Source organism: Acinonyx jubatus, chromosome B4 (assembly GCF_027475565.1).
Source record: "Acinonyx jubatus isolate Ajub_Pintada_27869175 chromosome B4, VMU_Ajub_asm_v1.0, whole genome shotgun sequence".
NCBI lineage: Eukaryota > Metazoa > Chordata > Mammalia > Carnivora > Felidae > Acinonyx > Acinonyx jubatus.
Genome location: NC_069387.1, coordinates 131,095,290 through 131,119,009, shown reverse-complemented (window position 1 = coordinate 131,119,009; position 23,720 = coordinate 131,095,290). Strand labels below are relative to the sequence as shown.

At 42.4% G+C, this 23,720-nt stretch overlaps 1 protein-coding gene across 12 annotated transcripts in view; it reads right to left on the bottom strand.

Moving 5' to 3' along the window:
- Nucleotides 1-798: 798 nt before the first annotated feature.
- Nucleotides 799-23,720, bottom strand: part of TNRC6B (trinucleotide repeat containing adaptor 6B) — a 251,022-nt gene continuing 228,100 nt past the window's right edge. For all 12 annotated transcript variants that reach the window (XM_053226831.1, XM_027070659.2, XM_027070661.2 and 9 more), the window contains 8 exons: nt 19,496-19,633; nt 17,205-17,381; nt 15,501-15,647; nt 15,156-15,251; nt 12,443-12,667; nt 11,911-11,981; nt 9,157-9,296; nt 799-8,163 (listed from right to left, as the gene is read on the bottom strand). In XM_053226831.1, coding sequence (XP_053082806.1) covers nt 7,776-8,163; nt 9,157-9,296; nt 11,911-11,981; nt 12,443-12,667; nt 15,156-15,251; nt 15,501-15,647; nt 17,205-17,381; nt 19,496-19,633 — 1,382 coding nt within the window. In that variant the 3' untranslated portion in view covers nt 799-7,775. The remainder of the gene's footprint in view (nt 8,164-9,156; nt 9,297-11,910; nt 11,982-12,442; nt 12,668-15,155; nt 15,252-15,500; nt 15,648-17,204; nt 17,382-19,495; nt 19,634-23,720) is intronic.

Below are 23,720 nucleotides of genomic sequence, written 5' to 3'. Positions count from 1 at the left end.
CAAGTCTACACTGTGCAATACGGGTGCTAATGAAAACCCCTGCCAGGAGACTCGCTGACTTCCCTAAAGACTAAGCTGACCGCCTGTCTGTTTTATCCCCACGGAGAGCTTCTTCCTAAAACAGACGGTCCCTGTACTCCCAAAGGCACATTCAGAAATACCACACTTAAGTAATTCCTTGGACAAAATTAAAAGGGGGGGGGATGGTGGGGGCGGTGTTTTAAACACATTCATTCTAACATCCCGAAATTCCCGGCAAGAAGGGTCACGCTGGATGCATCACTTGCTGAGAAACTATACTACCTTTAAAAGGTATGTAACTTCTTTAAAGGGTTCCAAAGGGTTTTGCTTTGTTTAGTATACAGACGACCCCCCCCTTTCCATTTTTGGCGAACACATTTAGGATACACGACCTTCCTGTCCATAAAGCTCTGCGGGACGGCTAGCTCACCTCCAGTGACCTTGCACAACCCAGCCCTCTGAGAACCGTGCACACCTTTCAGGAGCCGAGGGAGAAGGAATGCCAGATTGAGGGTGGGGTCCAGGAAAGCAGGGGTGAAGGGGAAGAAAAGCACTTCGTTCCACATCTCTGCAACGACTATACTGTAAAGTACCTTTACGGTTTTGCTGCTCCCCACTAGCAGTAAAGAGGAATTAAGCTCTTTGAAAACAACAGTCTCAACGTATTAATCTTGGCTCGAGAGGGGTCAATGGCGATTGGGAATGGACTTCCAAAGTGGTGACTGACGGTGTGAAAAATAAACCGAGGCACAAAGTGCTTTACGGAAACACGATTTCTTTCTTTCTTTTTTTTTAATTTACAACACAACACTTCTTGCCTTTATCTGACCTTTCTTTTCCCCAGGGACAAAACTAGTGTTTGTCACAACGAAGACCCCATGACTGAATATTGCAGAGACCCTTCAGTCAGGGTGGTACCATGTTTCCTGGTGTGCATAGTTTCTCTTTAAAAACAAATTCAGCTGTATAGCCAAGTGAAAAGAACTATTTAAATTCTATGAGGCAAACACTGGCAGCTTCGGTCTTCTTTTTTTTTTTTTTTTTTAGTGGTGGTGGTGGTAGGATACAAGAGATTGACATTTTAAAAACCACTCAAATGTTAGAATACTTGGTAATTCCTTCAGCTCTAGTCTGAGTGACCACACACATAAGGATAGCAGGAATGCCCAGCCGGTGGGGAGTAGCTCTGTTTCCTGACCGGTGTTCCCTTCACCATCCTGTAAATGTTCATGGCCTCTTTGGCGGTGCAGGCAGCAGGGAGGCATTCTGGGCAGGTTAGGGAGGGTCAACGTTCTATTTTTATTCCATTACTACTGTGTTCATAGACTCCTGAAGTTGAGAACTATTTTAAATCTAAGAATGTGATGCCAGTACCTCCTTTATCAGATTCAAGGTCAAGAAAACAACACCGTCATTAACAAGTGGGGACCATCTCTGAAAATACACACACCTTTGGCACTGGCCATAAACCTACAGAGCTTATGACAGGGTATGCACTAACTCTGGAAACACAGAGAACATTCTATGGGTTTTTTTTTTTTTTAAAACAGATTGTTGACGTTCTTGACAACATTATGTATATTTGCCTGCTTCTAGACTGTGTGGACACCCTGTAGTTGTAGATAAGAAAGCTAAGAGGGTGCGGTGTGCAGCAGAGGGTGAGGGCGCCCTGTTTTCTGAAAGGGTGCTGAGGTCTACAGATTGACAACTCCCTGTAGACACAGAGGCTGGAATATTTTCATCTGCACCATTACATGCAGCCTTAGCTGTACACTCACAGAAAGGAAAACAATTCAAGAATACATTTCTTTTTGCAGCAACACTAAGCAGCATAGTTAATGCACAGACATGAATGAAGTGTGACAAAACTTGGCAAAAACACTGAAGAAAAAGTTTGATTTTGTTTTTTAACCAGCTAAACATGTGTCTCCATGCTTAGTAAAAGACCCTATAGATAGTTAAAAGAAAAAAACCCAAATCCCAAACAATACCCTACAAAGTGTTATATATTGAATCTGAACTCTGAGGATGGGGGAGAAGGGGACCTTTCTTACATAAAGACTCAATTGTTCCCTAATCTTAGAGACGGCTGTTAGAGCCAAGTCTGCTGAAAACATCTTATTTACACTGCAGAGGAAAACAGGCTTGGCTTAAGCGTTTTTCTCAACACAGAGACATCTTCATTTTGTTTAAGAGTCAAGATGGCAAAATATAAAAAAGTAAAATTAAAAAGTACACAGCATCTGAGGTCGATATGGAATCTGGCTGTTAACCCTACAAAAACTGCCCCCCCGACAAGTGGCAAAAATTCGAGTGAATCTTTGCAACAAGTCAGTAGCCCGTGAAATGTTAGTTTCTGCTAGATATATTAATAAAAGTTCTTCCAAATTCTTAGGCAGGGATTTCTTTTCCTCTCTTTTTTCTTCTTCTTATTTATTTTTTTGCATATCTTAGATCCCACGTTCAACCCACAGGAACTTGGAAGAACCGACTGCTCATTTATGCTACATTCATATCAGAAGAGGTGGCAAAGTTCTTAGAACAGGAGCCATCTGATTAGAAAATTAAGCTGCTATAAATAAAACTGATCGAATGGCAATCAATGGATAATTATTTACTGGGGGATACTGATGAAAGAATTTGCTTTGGAACCTTGACATGCCATCACTGCTAAGTTAACTTCTGTGCATGTTGTAAATGCAAAAAATCAAGGGCTAGGTACGGAGGAACCAGAGATGCCACATGGGCCATCCATTTCTTCACAGTGTCTCGGAGATCTGAACTTTGTGGGTTTTTTTTTGTTTTTGTTTTTGTTTTTGTTTTTTTAAACACCTAAAATTAGGTCATGGCACTGGATTTAAATTGCCAGTAGAGGTCTCCAGTCTGATGGAAGACATCTCTTCCCCATGAGTGCTTATTTTTTTATTTTTTAAATTTTTTTGGCGACTCACGTGGTAGACAGAAACCAAGTTTGTGATGTTTGAAAGATGGACACCTCCAGCCACTAGTAATCAAGTGTTTAAAAAATAAAGGAAACTAGTAAAAATTGGAAAGCTCAAATTTACATGATCGAAATGTTTACAAAATAAATCTACATAATGAGAGGTGACCAGCAAACCTCTGTACACATGCCAGAATGTGGTGGAAGAGAAGCCGCTCCCACCAAATTTTCTAAGTGTATGGAAGCCACTTAACCTCTCAGCAGACATGGCTCTTGCCAAAGAATATCACGGGAAGAAAAGAGTTTTTCTCTTCCATTATATTCTCACTATATCCTTTTCTTAGGTCACTGCCAACCAATAAAGCAAAGCTTCCATCAAGTTGACCAAAAAAAAAACCAAAAAAAAAACAAAAAAAAAAAAGGTGGGGGGGCAGAGTTGGGGGAAAGAGAGGAGACAAGGGAGGACAGGAGCAGAAAAACAGGAACCCCTTTCTACTGGCCCAACACAGACAGACTTTCCAAATCACTGTATGTGGTTGTCACAAGGACACACGTGGAGACGTCAGTACCCAGTAACGAGGGCGATAACACAAGGAAGGATCTTGGCATTCCACATTACTGAGACATGAAAGCATATTTCACTTCCTTGATTTCTGTTTATTTTCAATTTAGCCCACTGCCTGTGGGGCCTGTCCAGAACCACTCCGATTTCCTTAATGGGCAAGTGTCTTAATGTCTGTGGAGTGACCGGACCACATGCACATACACACGCGTTCCCCCTGCTTAGGATGTCTGGGTGTATGTACGAAGGCACTAAAGCGGCTTTAGAGAAATTGCAGGCAGCAACCCCACCCACTCCCTTTACCTGTCAAGCTGGAGTTTCTTTCCCACTGGGAAGCTTAGATGTTTAAAAGCAGCTGTGGTCATGCTTGGGAATTCTGACCCCCGGCCCCAGGAGGGAATACAAAAGGAGAATTCAACGTCATGAAAAATCAAAAGGAAATACTCCACATCTCCAGCTGAGGGATGGGGATAATTAAGCAGCAGATCTTCAAAACAGCAATTAAAATGAGCACAACAGTAGCTGGGAGCTAAAAAAGTAAAATCACTTGTTCCTTATTAGATTCTTCTTTTCTCCTCCTCCCATAACAAACGGAGGTAAGACAGACATTCTTTGTTAATAGAACAGTCCATAGATATTTTCCTCTAGTAATGCCTATATTTAAAACTTGTTCCAAAAATTATTAACCTATATTTCCTAGCTCTTTACATAGATTCTCAGCAATCCAACCGTACTATTTTACAGATTAGAGTTTACTTTTTTTTTTTCCCCCTAAGTTGTTGTTTCTTTCTTTCTTTCTTTTGTCCTGGGGTTTGAGGGGCAGGGAGAAGGGTTCCCTTAAAAAAAAAAAAAACAAAAACAATCATTAGGGGAGATGTCAGTTCAATCTTAAATGGAAAGGAACAGAGTGATGACGTTCCCATTTATAAAAACCAAACGCTCCCACTAAATGACACACAATTTCAAACGAATCCATGATAAAGCTCTTAGAAAGCTAATCCTTCTCCCGTGTTTTTAAAGATAACGAATTGACCTGTTGCTGCTAAATTGATCATTTTTAAAAAATATTTCTTTCTATGTGTTTTAAAATGTGTGATCCCCAGTATGATAATAATGTTTGGAGACTTTACATTTTTTTTTTTTTAAGTAAAAATTGTTTCAACTTTTTGAAGTTTCAGGAACTTGTAAAAGTTTATGAACAGGAAAGAAACAGCCGTCTATCTAGGATAAGATACGGTTAAATAAACCATCTTCAAAAAACTGGCTTCCTACCCTAGAATTCCTGAGAATGCTTGCAAATTTTAAAGCAGGAAAATAAATGTTAAAAACAAAAACAAAAAACACTGTTAAATGCTCCCAGAGTTAGTTTTCATCTAAAATATATATTTATATGTATATATATATGCACTTTTTGGTCTTTTTTTTTTTTTAAGTTTTTAATTTTTTCCCTTTAAGCTTAAGATGGAAGAACATTTGAGCTTCTCATGTTTATTTTTACATATTTCAAATCCCTCATTATGTCTTGTAAACAAGAGGGGCTCTAGCACCCGGCTTTCACCGTAGTATCGTAAGGAACTCAACTAACCCATAGTGCAGGCCAAGGAACCAGCAGGCAGTGGGGGGGGGGGGGGGGGGGCAGGACACGACAGGGAATCACGGCAGTGGACAGGGCTGTCACGGGCTCATGGGAGCCTCGGGACACGCTCCTGGCCCAGGGCCACTAAGATTTTGCCTTCTGTAGATGGCTGAACACAGCTGCTCTCCACCTGGACGTCACCACACACCACAGGGTTTTGCTCCTCACACAGAGAGCAGGCAGAGGGGACCAGAAGGAGACATTTTTGTACATGGGCAGAGATGGAAGGGGCATGGTGGTGGTGATGAAAACCGGAGAGCAGGAAGAGGGCACAGTTAGTTTTCTACAAGGCATCCAATGGGACTGAACCAACGCTGGAGACTCAAGTTTGACCACCTCCCCACAAAGGGTGCATAAAGACTTCCAAGAGCGAATGCTTACTTGAATTACACATGTCAATCTCTTTTGAGGCTAGGTTTATAATCAACAGGGTAAGCCAGAGGACTACAGAATTCCCACTCTTTGTCTCATAAAACCACTTGATGCAAATAATTCGTTTTTGCCTTTTCCTATACACACCCACCCACCCACCTACACACAGACACAAGCTAAAAGTCAAATACATTAGGCATTGTTGTATCCTTCACTGAAGATGCTAAAGAAAGAAAAACTCCCTTGTCCTCACTAGCAGCAAGTTATGGAGGACAGTAGAGGTCTGCTCCCACCAAGGGTTGGAATGGGCAGGTATTTGCTGGTACAGAATGTCGGCACTTTATGTTAAACAGTATAATGCAGACTGGGATGTCCACACAAGTGCTAGCACATTACCGGCATACGTTCCCCTCCCTCCCCACCACCCCCCGCCCCGCCAGCCATCTGCTTTGTATAAAGGGTTACCCCTTCAGGTCTGCTAGAACTCTTCACAAAAAGCAGTTTGATACATGTTGATTCCAACATAAGTACATACATGTTGGTGATAACTGTGGATTAAAAGTTGCCCCCTATTCGGCCCAGAGTACTACTACATTGATGCTTAAAAAAAAAAAAAGTCTTTAAATACCAAAATAAAAAAGCAACATTACAAGGAAAAAAAAAATAAAGAGGTCAAAACCAAAAAAAGGTGCAATACTTAAAAGTCTTTGCTAAGTTATACCTGCCTAAGCAAAACCACATACACAGGAAATACACAACACAGAGAAACAAAAGGAAACGCTTGAAGTACACACTGGTTTAAGAACATTCGTTAAGTAAACGTTTCTGTCAGTGATGGCCTGGTGCTGTAGCGCGCCGCGGCCTGGCACAGGTAACGCTCGGCGAGAGAGGAGCAGAGAGGGAGAAGCTGCAGCTGCTCACGAGTTACTTGTTTCGTTTTCACACAATGAAAAAGAGAACCAATTCAGCATTACCTGACTTTCTGATGAATTCCTCATACCTGATTACAACAAGAAAGGGGGAACGTGGTTTTTCTGCTTTTGAGACACCACAGAAGTAAAAACTCTCTCATCGTCTGTTCCCGTTCAAACTAATGAAAAGAAAAGGCCTGCGTGAAACTTAACAGATATCCCGATGTGCCTGGTGGCCACTTACTTTAAAAAACAGAAATAAATAAAACACACGGTTGCTCCAAGAGGTACCTCCTGCTCTCCTACTTTTTTGGGACTTGGCAGTGCTCCGCTCTACTGCTAGGTCGAAAGAAAAGCAAGAGAAAACTCGCTCAGGCTAATTTGCAAATGTAAAGGAGCTCCCTGCTTTAATCATTAAAAAGCACTCTGTTCATCTTAATGCAGCCCAACGGAGTTGCTTTAAGTAAGCAGTGGCTCCCGGTGCTTGTGTGTTCTCATAGTTAAAAAAAAATAAAAATTAAAAAAAAAAATAAAAAGCAGATGGCCGGCCAGCCAGCCTGCAGACTGTTAGCAACGCAGCGTTCGGAGAGATCGGGTGGGGCAGGGGGAGGAGGACACGGGCACACGCACACACAGAGACAGAGAGAAGGATGCACGCAAATGCACATGAACACACGTGCACACACATACCAGAACGAGCATGCCTGGGCAGTTACATGTGCCAGAACACACTGGTATTTATCAACCAGCCAATCACAAATTTTTTCCTTTTTTTTTTTTTTTTTAGGTTTTTTGTGTTTTTGTTTTTAAAGTGAGGCTCCGTCAAGTCTTCCCCCCCCCACCCCAACAATTCTTTTGAATTCCCCTCCCTCCCAAACGTGGTAGACCTAAGGACGGAAACACACCCAGTGCAAACAAAGTTAAAAAGCTATTTTTTTCAGTATATATGTTTCTTAGCAACAACTTCCATATAACATGAAAAAAGTGAAAAACTAGAAACTAATTTTTTTAATTTTTTTGTGTTTAAATTTAAATGGTATGTGTACTTGCTTCACATTGTCTTTCTAGGTTGGCGTTCATGATTCAAGTATTTCAAGAGTGATATGTTCTCTTTTTGGATTCATATTCCAAACGAAAAAACTGAAGTTATAAGGGAGGCAACTATGTGCTCAGACAGTCTGTCAATGACCCACCTTTTTTTTTTCTCTCTCCGTTTTCTTTTTTCCTTTTAAAAATGTATTTATTGCAAGTTGAAAAAAAAAACGAAAAGGTCAAGTTAGTGCTGCTGCTGTTCCAAAAAAGGTCACGAGGTCAGAGTTGAAAGTTTTAAGTTCAGATTGAATCCGACCCTCCTCCCAGAAGGTCACCAGGTAGTAAGGGAGCAGGGCTGCCCATCCTATGGGGATCTTCCACAGTTGGGACTCCCCACAAGCTAGAAGAATAGTTTGGGGGCCCCCACAACGAAGCGCCAGCAAGATCGGCCCCGCTGCTGCCGCCAGCACTGCTGCTCCACTGCCCGAGCCCTGTGGACCCACCGAAAAGATTCAGAGCAGGTCCGACGGGATCTGACTGGGTCTGGCCGGTCTCCAGCGACTGCCAACCTGCGGCGGGTGCACTTGGGGTTGCTGCAGGTGTAGGGGGCTGAGCTTGTGCCAGAAAGCGGCTGACTTCATCATCGGTGGCAAACTCAGCCAGGATGGTAGTGTTTCCCAACACACACCTAGAAGAAAGGGGAGGGAAAGAGCTATGGATTTGAGGGAAATCCTAAAGCACCCGCACGGACTGAGGGTTTCGAGTCCCAGAGTCCTTGGTGTTCAAAGTATGCTCCTTTGACCAGCAGCTTCCACATCCCCTGGAAGCTTTCTAAAATGCAGAATCACAGGCCCCACCCCACGCCTACGGGATCAAAACCTGCATTTTAACCAGACCAGGTGATTGAGAAATACTGTACTAAAGCAGTAAGGGATCACTAAATCTCAAGACCTCCAAAGACTACTAGGGGGTACCACGTATCGCTATCCTTTTGGAATTTGTATGTTGAGAAAAATGTCATCTTTCTTTTCCCCATGGGAGGTAAAAGGTCACACTGCAAACATCAAGGTGACTCAACCTCACACATCTGGAAGTGCCATTGCTCTGCCTCTGGGCCGGGCTCACCGCCTGAGAGTCACCACTGCTTGCTCGTTCTGTCTGTAGCTTTCTGCCGGGGCCTGTAGCCACAGAGAGTCAGCTCTTCCCTGGCTACCAGTTTGACAGCAGCTGGGAGGGGGGACAGTCAAAGTGTGATCCAGTCCCACCTACGTAAGACAAAAACCTCTGCTACCCGCCAAGCCACAGCGTTTCAGCTTCACCAACAAAGAAGACAAAGTAAGCAACCAGATTCTATTACAAAAAGTGACGGCACCTACAATGTTTCACATTCTCCTGAACACTGGGGCTTTGTTTTACGCTATTAAAATTTACTCACTGCTTCATGACTTCATAAATTCTTTACTTTTGGAATTCTGATTACGGGCCTACACAGATATACAGGGCAATCCACGCCTGGGGAGGTAGAAAAGATCCATCCCCTCCGTACCAAGCAATTGCTTATGCCAGGATGCTGTTTTTGTGCATGTTCTCGTGGATCTTTGCTTTATTAAGCAGGTGCCAGAATACTCACGTGTGCATCTTCGTGCGTGTTTGTCTCAGTGAGCGTAGGATGGGTACTCACATGTGCAGTGCAGTCTGGGCCTTGGCTGCCTCCTGTTTGGTGCTGTATCGGATCAGGGCAGTGCCCTGGGTTAGGTTCAGATGGAATGTCAGCAGTGGGCCATGCTGCATGCAGATGGTTCTCAACGTTGACCCATCAATCTAAGGAGTAATGATATTCATGAGTTAAAAACGAGGTAGGGTGTGAACAGAAGTCGAATGGCCTTTCTTGTATATGAGGAGGAGAAGGGCTTCTGGTTTGTAAATAATGATATCGGCACTAAGTAAGTCTTGGACAAAGGAAGGAAGGACTCAAAGCAGGAAAGAGTGCACTCAATAGAGGTCTTAAAGGCAAATTCAAAGTTAAGTTAATTCAAAGCACAGGCTGAGATCTAATGTGCCCATACTACAAAAAAAAAGTTTGCAAAAAACACAGCTCAAGACAAATCCTATGATTCGACCCGTAGTCTGTTTTTAAGAGGTAAACACATGAATGCGTGTTGACTTGTGAGAGCCTTTAGAAAGCAGAAACAGGATGGCGTCCGAACAGGAACTTAAGACAAGTTCTCGACCTCATTAGTAACGTCATATTTGAACTATTCTCCACTCCCCTGGTTAATAATCTCACAGAGAGCTAAAGGAGGACACAAGAAAAGCACTGTTAACCTCCTTGACGGTTTAGTGGTTTTTAAATTTTTTTTTAAATTTATTTATTTTGAGAGAGAGAGAGAGAGACAGAGAGTGGGAGAGGGGCAGAGAGGGAGAGAGAGAGAATCCCAAGCAGGCCCCATGCTGTTAGCACGGAGTCCAACGTGGGACTCGAACCCACACACCATGAGATCACGACTTGAGCTGGAGTCGGACACTTAACCGACTGAGTCACCCAGGCGTCCCCATACCCTGATGAGAATGCTGCTGGCTGACCTAGCTCACAGACAACACCGGTGTCCTTGGACTCCCACGCTGCCCATCTCAGGACGAGCCTTTGTGCCTGCTTCTGTGTGAACCCTGCCACCCTCAGCCTCATGTTGGCCAGACTCTCAAGATGTTCACCGTTTACAGACCGTTTCTCTCACTCCGGACTTGGATGAACAGATGCACTTATTCACTCTGATGAATTTATTTGTATTGAGATCTTAACTAGGTTTAGACAGGCTGCTCAGTCCAACATTCAGTTCATTTCTTTGGAAGGGAAACAGATTACTATCAGAACAGCCTCAGAAACTGTGCTACCGGCGGTGGCAGTGGAAACATTGTGTGGTTTCACCATGGAAACCCTGCAGCATGGAAACCAGCAGCATCACCACAGTTCTTTACAGAAAATGGAAATCAACTCTATGAGCGTGTCCGTGTGGGCCACAAGTGACCTTTCAGGACAGATGCCCTCTAAACAGATTTTAGGTGATGAAAAGTACATTTATCCAGGTTCCAAAGATTTGCCCTTATAACCGTCTTCTAAGCTACCATTGGGATTAGTCTATTAGGTAATTGAGTTTTAAAATTCATCAGTTCTTTCTTATATGAGCACAGTTAACCCCTAGATTCACATTATGTATATACACACATGAACTTACTATTTTTCATAGCATTAAAACAGAAGCGAACAGCAGGCTAGCTTGTCCAAGTTCCTTTCAACACAGCGTAGACTTTACGGCCTCTCTCGTCCTCACCATACACCCACCACACTGTGTGACAACTTTAGAATGTTGTCATGTTCTAATGAGGCATATACAGATTTGAGTATGGTCGTATAAAATCTTCATACTTCAGTTGACTCGTAGCTAATAATCCAACTGGGGCTTTAAGCTGAGTAAGAGCCAACCCAGACTCTTCTTCATGTTAACTGTATTTCTGAAACTGCCTTTCTCAACATGTACCCTAAATACAAACCCTGGACTCACTCCCCACAAACAGGTTCCACAAACAGGTTCACTGGGCAGGTAAATTTAGGAGAAGCTGTATTTCTCCACAGAGGATAATACATGTTAGCATATTAAAGAGGCTAATAAGTCTCACAGTGAAGAAACCCGCTTAATTTTGTTTAATCAAGTACATGTTCCAAACATATTAGGCCAGAGACCCATTAATATCCCATGGGAACACTCTAGAAAATGCTACCTAGCTTACTAAAGTGCGCATGAATCCAGTTATGAATTAAATGCCAGACAATTCGTTCTATGTGTCAAAGGAAGGGAGGCATAATTGACTCCTTTTAACAAGGTGCTGTAAAGGTTGTGCTGTCAAGTCCAAATGAAGGTCACAGGCTCAGTTTCAATGGGTTCACTTAATCTCATTTGCGTGTTCAACATAATACTGCCACAAGTATGTCAGTTATCAAGCAAACAAGGTGACAGAGTGGCTTGGGGCAAATGAAACCCATCACTGTAAAAACAACCCAGAGGGCATGTTCTGAAGAGAGCAAATTAGTAATTCCATCTACAAAGAAGAGAGTAACAGATGGAAAATTGAAAGCACCCATGTGGCATTTAAGCTATGAAATTGACAAGATTTCTTCTACTGCAGAGATGGATGGTTAATTATTTATGAAGCATAAAAATGTTTGATATTGAGCCCCAAGCCTTGTTGGGCCAACAATCCCCACTCAGGAGTAGGCTTCGAGCCTCGGGTGGGGAGGCCCACCCCTGCATGCTGGACCTCTGAGTAGCAAGCAGGAAATTAATAAGCTTTGTTATTATCTGGCAACATTTCACACCTGAGTTTCCCTTTCTTAACACAATCAAATCCCGTCTCGAAAATCACAAGGAAGCATGGTTACCTGTGGAGTGAGATTGTGAAGAACCAGCCAGTAACTGGGACGAACTGAACCACCATCACTCCAAGTAGAGGCTGTAAGTAACCAGAAGAAAAAATTAGGAAGAGCAGTAAAAAAAATGCAGAAATCCATGAGTGAGAAAACGTTTTCACATAGGCCCCGTGTGTCTTCTCCCCTTTTATAAACGGTCTTCTATTTTACACATCCCTCTAACCGCATTCATCCTGTCCCTTAATGGTCAGTTTCTCTTCCCCTAGACCTTGTAACCCTGTGCACTCTCACACTTCATTTGTAAGGCCACATTTCCCTCCTAATGTTCTCACGCTGCTGTGTGTCGTTTTTACTTCATCTGTTCCTTGCGAGTTCTTGGCTACCTCTGCCCTAGACCGAACTGCAACTTTCCACTCCAGAGATACTCTTTCCTCTACCAGACAACCGTGATTTCCTCTCTCGTGAAGACTTCATGTCTTTTTTGGTGTTAACATAAGCCCCTTGTGTTTGAACAATGATGCTCCTTTAGGCGAGTCCTTGTCACCTGAGGCAAGCCGTGAGTCCTGTGTCCCCCAACCCCTGACCGATCGGGGTGCTGTGCTGCTCCAGGGAGATGATGGTTTGGGGTTGGTCAGACCAGGAGGTGGGCGGGGCAGCGGTGTAGTGTTCCTTGAGGAAATATGGTTTTTCCACATCTTGTTGGAGAGATGAGTGGGGTTGTGTCCTATGGGATCTGGGGACCATGTTGATTTGTAATCAGGGAACTTTGCTATAAAGAAGACAAAATTAAGGAAGGAGTAAGGTTAAATAGATCACTTTTGTGAATCTACATAAATTTTGTGTATACATATAAATAGTATTCTAAAAATAGTAAGTACACATCTTGAGACTAGCAATACAAAATAACACTAAATATAAAATTTTCAATGACTATTACTCTGAATCAACAACACATGAACTGAAGATTTAATGATAACTAATTCTCTACTACTTTCTTAGCCAAACAAGCCTGAAAGGGAAGATTCATTCAAGGGAAGTTTTCTTAAAACCATTAATCTTACGTAAAGATATAGTGGAATGTGAACCTTAGCAAAACTATTCTATAAATACTCACTGGCTGAATGGGAAGTACATTAGAAACTTCTAATTTTCTTGATTGTGATTAAGCTATCAATATTCAAACAGATTTTTTTAAAAAAATTTTTATTTTTAAGTAATGTCTACACCAAACATGATGCTTAAACTTACAACCCTGAGATCAAGAGTCACATGTTCTACTGTCTGAGCCAGCCAGGTGTCCCAATATTCAAACAGATTTTGAAAAAAAAAAAAAAAAAAAAATCAACAAATATTTGCTAAGGGCTTATTATATTTTAAATCAGTGCTGTGGGTAATATAAAGTTATTCTTAAGAACTTCAAATTCACATGAGAAGACAGAACAGGTGAATAACACAATTGGTAGCTGGAGGTTATCATCACATATGTTCAATACACAAAGGAGAAAACACTGTTATGTCATCATCAAAGGCATGGCAAAGACAGGTCTGGAAGGATTTTACGAACGGATGGGCTTGGAGTGCTTGGGTGGCTTAGTTGGTTAAATGTCCAGCTTTTGATTTCAGCTCCGGTCATGATCTCATGGTTTGTGGGACTGAGCCCTGTAACAGACTTTCTGCTGACAGCACGGATCCTGCTTGGGATTCTCTCTCTCCCTCCTTCTCTTACTCTCTGCCCCTTCCCTGCTTGTGCTCTCAATCTCACTCTAAAAAATAAACATTTAAAAACAAACAAAAAAATGGACGGGCTCAGAGAAACAGGAGAATATAGACGAATATCCCCTTTAAACTCTATCTGCACCAAATGTATTTTTCTTCAGTTTTGGCTGAACACCGTTTCACAGGGCCAGAGAGGTACAGAAGGCCAGAAAGGTAGGGTGAAGGCCGATGAGGATGCGACCAGGAGTTCTTGCACTAGATTTGGTACATAGTATTTAAACCTGGGTCTCAACCTGGGTGACAGCAAGTAGGATGGAGAATGGATAGGAGATATGGCTGCAGAATACACTCCCTGGGAGACACCCTCACCACTTGGACTCAGGCAGCAAGTGAGAAAAATCAGGAGACTTTGTGACCCACTGATGCTGGAAGCGTCATTAGAACAAACACAAAAACTTAGCTAAGGAGGAAAGACAATGTAGGGGAGGGGCAGAGATGTACATTCGGTTTAGACAAGTCTGGGGTGACTCTTGGATCATCTCTCAGATGAACATCCAACTGTAGACAAAAGATTTTTATCCGGTTCAAACGGAGATATGGGCAGTTACTGGAATAAAAGAGTTGAGTGAAAAAATCAGTTTTTACATGTAAAGGAAAAAGCCCCCAAAAGAATAATGTAGGGTAGTGGTTAGAAACATGGATTTTTGAGTTGGCTCCTTTACATATGCACTCAGACCTGAGGCAAATTACATCAGCTCTTTGTTGTCGTCGTCGTCGTCGTTGTTATTGTTGTTTTGAGAGAGTGAGAGACCATGTGCGAACAGGTAAGGGGGCGAAGAGACAATCCCAAGCAGGCTCCACGTTGTCAGCACAGAGCCAGACACGGGGCTCGATCCCACAAACTGTGAGATCATGAACTGAGAGGAAACCAAGAGTCGGATGCTTTATTATATCCATTAAGATATAAAAGTCAGATGGTTTTTACTATATCCATTAAGTTTTCATTCCCTATCGTCTTAGAAAAAAAAATATATAAGGAACTCAACAAATGTTGGTAGAATTAATTAAGGGCCTCTTTTTTATTTTGCCTTTGGCCATCTGCCTGTAGCCTTTGTCTATAAGTGGAAGGAATTTTTTTTTTTTTTTTTTTTTTTTAAGGAAAGCAAACTAGAACTGGTTGCCTTAGGAACAACTTGGTAAACGTCCCTGGTTCTCCTCATGGCCCATGAATCCTTTGGCAAACTGGTTAAAGAAAAACGCTTGTGGCACAAAGATCTGACCCCTGTCCTCTCAATGCTCACAAGCTCCTTGCAATGATGTCACCATCTGCCTTGTCCTAAAGCTACATGTCTCATCCTGTCTCTGTGTGACCGGAAGCTCCTTGAGAACATGGCCAGTACAAGAGGTGTGCTTCCATTTATGCTGCCCTCGCTATTCAACTTCCATTGTATTCCGTAAGAAATAAATGCCCATTTCTTTTATAAAAGGGAACCTGGTGGAAAAGTGCAAGCCAAAGGAAAACGAACAGGTCATACTTGTACCTGAAGTGCTATGAACGTTGGTAAAGGAGTTGTCAGAGGCACTGTAGGGCCAGGCACCAGGTGAAGGCAGCGAGGTGTTGAGGGAAGAATTAGACCCTTTTGGGGACACAGGAGGAACAAGATGGAAATCTTGAGACAGATGTCAGTATAACCAGTGCAACCTTAGGTATTTTATTTACCCTTCCATGGAAGATTAAAATATATCTTAAACAAACAAACTGAAAAGCTACATATTTTTATGTTTTTTGGTTAAATTATAGATTAGCAGGTGCCAATGAAGCCACAGATTGACAAATATGAAATGCCGGGTTTTGAATGAACACCGAGGATACCTCGCTCATTTACCTGTGGTGTTATCCCGCAGAAGTTGGTGGTCAGTATCTACAATGGGAGATGTGGCTGTACCCCCCAGCACACTTCCTGGGGTGACATAGGGGTCAGATTCAGGGTCAATGTTTTGGATACCTTTCCATGGCACTCCTGGTTGGAATTCTGAAACAAGGAGAACCAATATTAGAGGTAGGAGGATGTTCCAAAAAAATGTTAAAATCAAGTTAGTTTTTGATACAAGAAATAGATCTGTGAAAGAATACTGAATCTATTTTATTGCAAACATTTATCGTAAAATTAAAAATCACACTGTCAACCCCAACATATACTGTGCTAGCAGCACTTCTGTGTTACCAAGCTTGTCGACCTTCTCGGTGTCTCTGGGGCTGTGAGCCAGAGCTCATTAGTGCCTAGCCTGGTCACTTCTCTTCCTACTTCCAGGGCAGTTCGGCCCGAGAGCAGTGAAACCGGGAGTAAGTAACCTGGTGCTGATGAGAACTGTCCAGGTATCTAGGACACAAACCGGGAGAAAATCTGCGTTGGAAGTAAGTGACTTCTCCCATTTATCTCACCGGAAATTGGCTCAGATGAACAAAAGAAAATACACTATAAGTGACCATGACCTCGTGGAACATCCAGGGAGAAAGAGCAGGAATAATTTGGCTTATAGTGAGAAAGCCCAGAATATGTATAAGTGTTTATAATTATTTTTATTAATATTTTTAATGTTTATTTATTTTTGAGAGAGAGAGAGAGAGAGGGACTGACCAAGCATGAGCAGGGGAGGGGAAAGAAAGAGGGAGACCCAGAATCCAAAGCAGGCTCCAGGTTCTGAGCTGTCAGCACAGAGCCCGAGGTGGGGCTCGAACCCACAAACTGCAAGATCATGACCTGAGCCGAAGTCGGACGCTTAACCGACCGAGCCACCCAGGCGCTCCTATAATTTTTTTTTATTGGTTAATTTAAATCATATTTAAAGTTGCTGGATGGGATTAACAAACTTTTGTTTTCCCAATCATGACGGAGAGCAATATATAGAATACACAAACAATATGCATTATATGAGCCTTCTTTGGTGGAATGGAACTGCACATATTCATGCCACAAACATTCCAGTACAGAAAGAGGTTTAGATAGACATACACCAATTGTTAATTTTTGATTTACCAAATTAAAATTTTTTCTACAATGAAAACAGATTATTTAAATTAAGATAAAAACAGAGGGGAAAAAGTAACAAAATAGTCTCATTGTATCACTACTGCATATCTGGAACCTAACTGATGATAAATACTTGCTTAATGAATAAACGGGTCAATTAAATGGACATTTCAGAAGAACCCATGTTATGAGGCATCCTGTGCATGGATGAATCCCAAGTCTAGCTCCAGCATCACCTTCTTTGATCCCAGATTCCACTCCTCTGACTTCTTTCAGCTTATCTATATCTGTACAATATTTAGCACAGTTACTTGCGTTACAGGTGACCAGTGTCCACACCTTATCTTCCTGACTGAACTCTATGGAGCAGAGACCTCATCTAATGTGAATTTACTATCTTCCCACGACATAGCACATACCTTCCTTTTATCAGACAATAATTACTAAATGAAAAAATAAAGTAAGTGCCTGAGTAACTGGCAAAAGCAATCTGTTCAGAGCCTGAAATTAAGAATTGAAGACAAACGATACACAGAAAAAACATTTCCTGGACAATACCTGGAGGCCAACTGGCATTGCTGGATTTACTTCCGATTTTATTTGTTGGTGGAGATTTGGCAGGTAACCAGCTATCACCAGCAGGACCCGTATGGCCACCCAGTGTGTCACTCGGGATGATATCAAACTGGTTGTATGGTGACCCTCCTCGAGTCTTACCAGGGGCCACTATAGCGCCTGAGGAGAGAGAGGAAATTGATTCACACCCAGCAAAAACAGTATTCTGACTATGCAGTTAAAAAAAAGTTCTGGAACAAGAGGTTGCCCTGGAGAGCCAGTATATAATCCATAAGTAGGATGGCTAGGAACAGTTCATTTCACCTTTCTGAGCTTCTCGGGTTCTCATTAAAGCACACTTATTCTTCAATTTTCCTTTCAGTTTTAAAATTCCATGGGCTTAAGAAATTAACGAAACTCTGACCACCTACAAATCATACCATTATCCCCAGTTTCTATACTGATGACTCAAGAATCAGAAATAGGAAAAACACTACACAAGCTGCAGTGCGTAAGAAGCGTTTTCACTACACTTGTCCTGACACCATTCACCCAAGTTCTTTGGAGCTGGTCAGACCTAGGTTAGCTAGAAGAAGCCGTGTAAATGGAGGGAGTTCACTGGAGAGAAAAGCGTATGAGCTTGCTTTGAATTCCAAAGCAATGAGATGGAACCCCCGCCCAGGGTCTCTGCCAGCACAAGGTCAGCAGGGGACTCTGCAGCTCGGACACCCACGGCCCCACACACTAAGAACAGCCGATCCTTTGTAACTGCTTTCTTGAGAGCATTTCAGCAGTTCTGTCTGTGCCCTTTTTATGCATCTTATATGCTATGAGGCAGGAAAAAAACCTTAAAAGCTTCAAATTCCCTTAACCTAACAAAAAATGAGCTTCACTTTAAATAAAATTCTTGGCCACCCTATTTATTTCTCAAATGCATTTCACATGCTGCACCATGTCACTTGATCTACCCTTAGGATGCTGTTTATAAACAGATAAAATTATTTCCAGGATGATGTATTAACATATTTGTATAAATATTGACTAAAATAATCTGCTTGGTTTGGCCCGGCAGGAGTATTATCAAAACCACCTTCCAAGCTCAGCAAAGAAGTCATTTGCTTTTCTGGAGCCACTGACAGAAATCTGACTCAAGGGCACATTACAGTGAATAGTAGAAAATGAAGAGCTCGATTACCTTGGGGATTGCTAAGGAAATGGGGAAAACATTATCTATAAGCTCTGAAAAGGCAGGTGGATATTTTAGCTTCAAGATATCCACTCACATGGCACTTGTATTTATTATCATGCACCTATCATGTCTTTGGGGACAAAGGGACCTGATGAATCATCAGCCTAAGGAAGCAGGGTAAGTCCCCAAAGCTGCAGATGCTGGGTTTGAATTATTCAGTCTAGAGACAGATTTTATAGTTTCAATAAATCATTCTTGGTTTCATGGCATGAAATCAAATGATAATGCTTAGAGATAGCAGGGAAGAGCTCCATGGGGCCACTTTACCACCTCTGGGGCAGACACATTAAATAGTGGTTTACAAAGGAACCCTGAAAGTTTTCAGACTGATGGGGCTGAGGCTTGCCAGGGAACAGCAGCAAGACCAGCCCAACACCTGTTAATACTTGCCTCTCAAGGCTACAGGTGAGTCCAGGTGAATTACTGTCAAATGAAATAAACACTGAATGAAACAAAGGCCGAAGGAAGGTTCTAAGACCTTTTATTTGTTTTACAGGGAAATGGAGAAGTGTTTACAGAGAACGATGGAGATGAAAGGGCCCACAATTCACAACCAAAGCCCATGATGCCCTTAGCTGCTGCCTTGCGGACGCCGTAATTCACAGAGAACAAGAGAGTTTTGGGGAAAGTTCAAATTTCATGTACTCTTCTACTGGTCATCTTTTGGAGATTACAGGTTCAAATAATCAACATGATATGTATTTGCTGTGATTTCTTAAACCTCAAAAAAATGGGTTCTGTTCTCTCAGCCAATATATTAGGGTTTTATCCTAATGGGTACTCAAGTTCACTGCTACTACTCTTAATCCCGTTACAGGTGGGAAATTTTGCATCCCTTAATTACAACTAGCATTTTAAGTTTTTCATAATTTGAAATACACGCAACCCCAATCTTCCTCTCATAGGTGATCACAGGATTTGGGGGAAAAAAAAATCAAGAGACAAAAAGCTAAAGATTTCAGCTTTAAAATAATTTGTAAGGATATATTACAAGGCCTGCTAAGGGCTGAACACTTCCAACTCATAAAGCTTTGCTCACTCTTACCATTTTTGTGCATATTGGCTTCCTGTGTGGCTACAGAGGGCAGTCCCTCCATCATGGAGGTCCACTGTTTAAAGCGAGACTCTGTTCCAGCCTCCTTCCCACCAACCATGCCATAGTCCATGCCGCCAGAGCTGAAGCCTAAAACAGAGAATCACATTTTACATCTTTCTATAAATTTCTAGCATCAGTAATCAAAAGATCTGAGGTAGAACCCATGAATAGCTTCCTTTGTCATTTAAAGACTAATTCACAAGAAGTTTCTTCACTGAGAAACAGATTTTGGGGTATCTGGGTGGCTCAGTCGGTTGAGCATCCAACTTGTCTCAGGTCATGATCGCACAGTTTGTAGCTTCAAGCCCCACATCAGGCTTTGCACGGATAGCACGGAACCTGCTTTGGATTCTGCGTCTTCCCATCTCTCTCTGCCCTTCCCCCACTCTCTCTCTCTCTCTCATTAAAAAAAAGAAAAAGATTTTGATTCAAAATGTTCGTCATGGCTCTTGCTTACCAAAACAAAAACAAAAACAATAACTCTTTGTTAAGGTATGAAAATGTATATGAATGCCATCTAATTAAGGCCATCTCAGTCTTTACTCATTTAGCTAACACTTGTACCAGGCAGATTCGTCAACTCAAACAGCAATCTCCACACAACAAACTAATATGGTATAACAATAGTCACGAGGTGTGGTGAGGCTGTCTGGGGGAGGAAAGGCTTTGCAGGAGGGACATTTGATTTAGGGCCTATGGCAGGTATAGAAGCCAAGGATACTAAGTACAAAGCTTTGATCAAACACAATCAGGTGACATCAGGGAATGATGAGGAGTTCGGTGTCACTCGGATGCTCAGTAGAGGAAGTGAGCAGGGTGGCAGGAGATGGGAGAAAAACGAGGAGTTGTATTGTGTAGGGTCTTTATGTATTAGGCCAAGGATTTGGGGACTTTTTTCTCCAAGACATAAAGAAGAAATATTTCTCCAAGAAATAAAGAAGGTTTTTAACAAGTGAGAGAAAGAGATAACTAAGTTTGTATTTTAGAAAAAGAACTGGCTGTGTAAGAATGGCGTACATGGAGGCCAAGGCAGAATCTAAGAGATCAATTTGAAAGAAATCTTTATGCAGTGATGAAGGCTCCACAGCTCAAACTGGCAGTGACAGGTTCAGAGTTTACTTTGCCACGAGCTCCACGAAAGCCTCCGGTGTCAGGCTTCTGGTGGGAGTGTGGGTGGGTAACGTCTTCCCGCTGCACAGGGCTGGACAGCTGAGGTCCAGCATGAGAGGGTTGCTGATGGGGTCTCACGGGTCCCACCATCCACTGTGGGTCAGAACGTATTTCACATGAAAATAAAATAACACTGAAATAAACGAAACAGAGGAGGGGAAGAACGATGGGTAACCATAGTAAAAATGAGGATGGATCACAGGAGTGTGGAGAGCCACCCTGTGTAAAATGCTCGGGTGATCGCAGGAGTCAAAAGCTCATCTACTCTTAGTCAAGAAGATGTGTCATTCTGGCCAGGCCAGACTCCGTGCTATACCCACTTGACTCTGCAACCACCTGATGGTGCCTCAATGGCTCTGAAGTTCCACTCATCCAAACCCCATGAGGGCCCAGGTCACGTTTTCCCCCATGCTTCTCTGAGTTGTCAGAGACAGTTTTAAAAAGGCAGAGTGAATCAAGCTCAAATAATTCCGAGCACCTTGTCCTATGTACAAAGCGTTGCTATTAATATAAAGAACACTGTTCATTCCCATTGCTTGTAAGCGACTTTACTAGTCCGTGTGATTACGTGGAGGGTGCGGGCAGGGAGCAGAAGTTCCGGAGGAAGCTGGAAATATTCCAAATTAAATGTTTTTTTAAAAGAAGAGTGTATGGTATTTTCTTTTTTTCCTGCGTAGCTGGGATGAAACGAGACTGGAGGAACAAGGGTTTTTTTCTGACAGAAGCTTCAATGGCCTAAGTGGGCCGTTCCTTGGGCAAGTAACACTCTACCTTCGACAGAGGAAACCAGCCCAGGGTGCTTGGATTCCAGGCTAAGCAAAAACTTGGTTCTAATCATGGAGGAAGAGCTTTTGAGAGTAACCCAGGATTCTGGTGAAGAACAGAAAGAAGGACATGAGGATTAATAAGAAGATAAAGAACTATTCCTTCCGTATTACTTTTCTTTCTTTTTTTTTTTTTTTAATTTTAACGTTTATTTATTTTTGAGACAGAGAGAGACAGAGCATGAACAGGGGAGGGGCAGACAGAGAGGGAGACACAGAATCCGAAACAGGCTCCAGGCTCTGAGCGGTCAGCACAGAGCCCGACGCGGGGCTCGAACTCATGGACTGTGAGATCATGACCTGAGCTGAAGTCGGATGCTTAACCGACCGAGCCACCCAGGCGCCCCTCCGTATTACTTTTCTTTAAAGTTGCTCTGAAATTTCTTTAGAGCTCACAGTGAATAACGTTAATTTCAACTGCTTAGAGTTCCTTTGTGACGCACAAAGTGTAGAAAATTAGTAGGAGTTCTCCACCTTAGGAAGAGGGGATAGTTTGAGCAGTTCCATCCGAACCTCAAGTAAAGTGGGCATCTTCCTCATTAGAACCTTGGGGATCAAACACCACGAAAACATGGCAGCATGACAACTGAATCACAAAGTTTGGTAAGCAAACACACAGAGGGGTGTGAAGAGAACAGGAGCTAAAACTGCCTTGAGTGAGAAGTTCATTCTCCAACCCCAAAACCAGGAGAGGAAGAGTCAATGTAAGGTTGTACGTAATTCTGTGTCTGCCTTCCATATCCTGTAGTAACTGGCATGACTTGTAACCTCTAAGCTATTTGTTTTTTTAAATTTTTAAAAAATGTTTATTTATTTTTGAGAGAGAGAGAGAGGGAGAGAGGGAGAGAGAGAGAGAACGAGCACGAGCGGGGGAGGAGCAGAGAGAGAGGGAGACACAGAATCCGAAGCAGGTTCCAGGCTCCGAGCTGTCAGCACAGAGCCCGACGCGGGGCTCGAACTCACACACCGCGAGATCATGACCTGAGCCGAAGTCGGAAGCTTGACCGACTGAGCCACCCAAGCACCCCCCTAAGCTATTTGTAAGCCCAGACTTTTTGTACTTGCTGTTTCATCAAAACCAAACTTCCTCAGTCCACCAAGTTGCCTCCCTGTAATTCTCCAGCTCACCAACAGAGCCCGAACTCAAATCAAACAGTCTTTTAATTCAGTTCCATGCACGCTTACAGAAAGCCTCATTTGTGCCAGGCTTTGGTAGGAGCAAAGGCATTAACAGAAATAAGACATGCCCCTTGCTCTCCCAAGGGACTCATCTCCCTAGTATATCATCCGTTTCGCCTATCTTATCATTCCTACAAATCCAACCCTTGGCCTACCTTATCTGTCTTTGCCAGAATTGCTTTCTTTGCCACATACTCTAATTCCTGGTCTATATTCATCATTACCACATGGCTCAGTGTCACCTTGAGGAAATTCTCTCAAGGTAACTTGTCCTTACCCAATCACGCCTTCACGCTCTTTGTCTGTATTAGTTCGTTTCTGCTACTTCTTTTATTATAGATTAGAAAACAAACTAGTGCTTTTATAATAATTAAAATAAAAATAAACTATAAAAGAATGTACCCAGAGTTGTCCATTTAACACATTCTCTTTTTAAATGTTTATTTATTTTTGAGAGAAAGAGAGAGAGAGAGAGAGAGTGAGAGAGCACGTGAGCAGGGGAATGGCAGAGAAAGAGGGAGACAAAGGATCCAAAGCATGCTCTTTACTGTTAGTGAGGAGCCTGAGGCAGGGCTCGAACTCATGAACTTGAGATCTTGACCTGAGCCAAAACCAGACGCTTAACCGACTGAGCCACCCAGGTACTCCGAGATTTTTTTATTTGTAAGTGATCCCTACACCCAACATAGAGCTTGAATGTATAACTCTGAGATGATGATCTACCGACTAAGCCAGCCAGGCACCCCCAAATTTTGATAAATTTTAAACATGAAAAGTTAAATTTTATTGGAAGTACATTTTCTAATAAGACAAGGGACTTTATTTCTCAATTGGTTCAGATACCTATGAATGAGTAGGTATGAGACTGCATTCATGCTCTTCCTATCTAAAAAATTCCTACAGACAAAAAGCACCAAAAAATCTTATGTAAGTAATTAGATGAGAAAGAAGGAGTCTTGTTACAACATCACTTACTTCTTTGAATTCCTGTGGAGGGGATA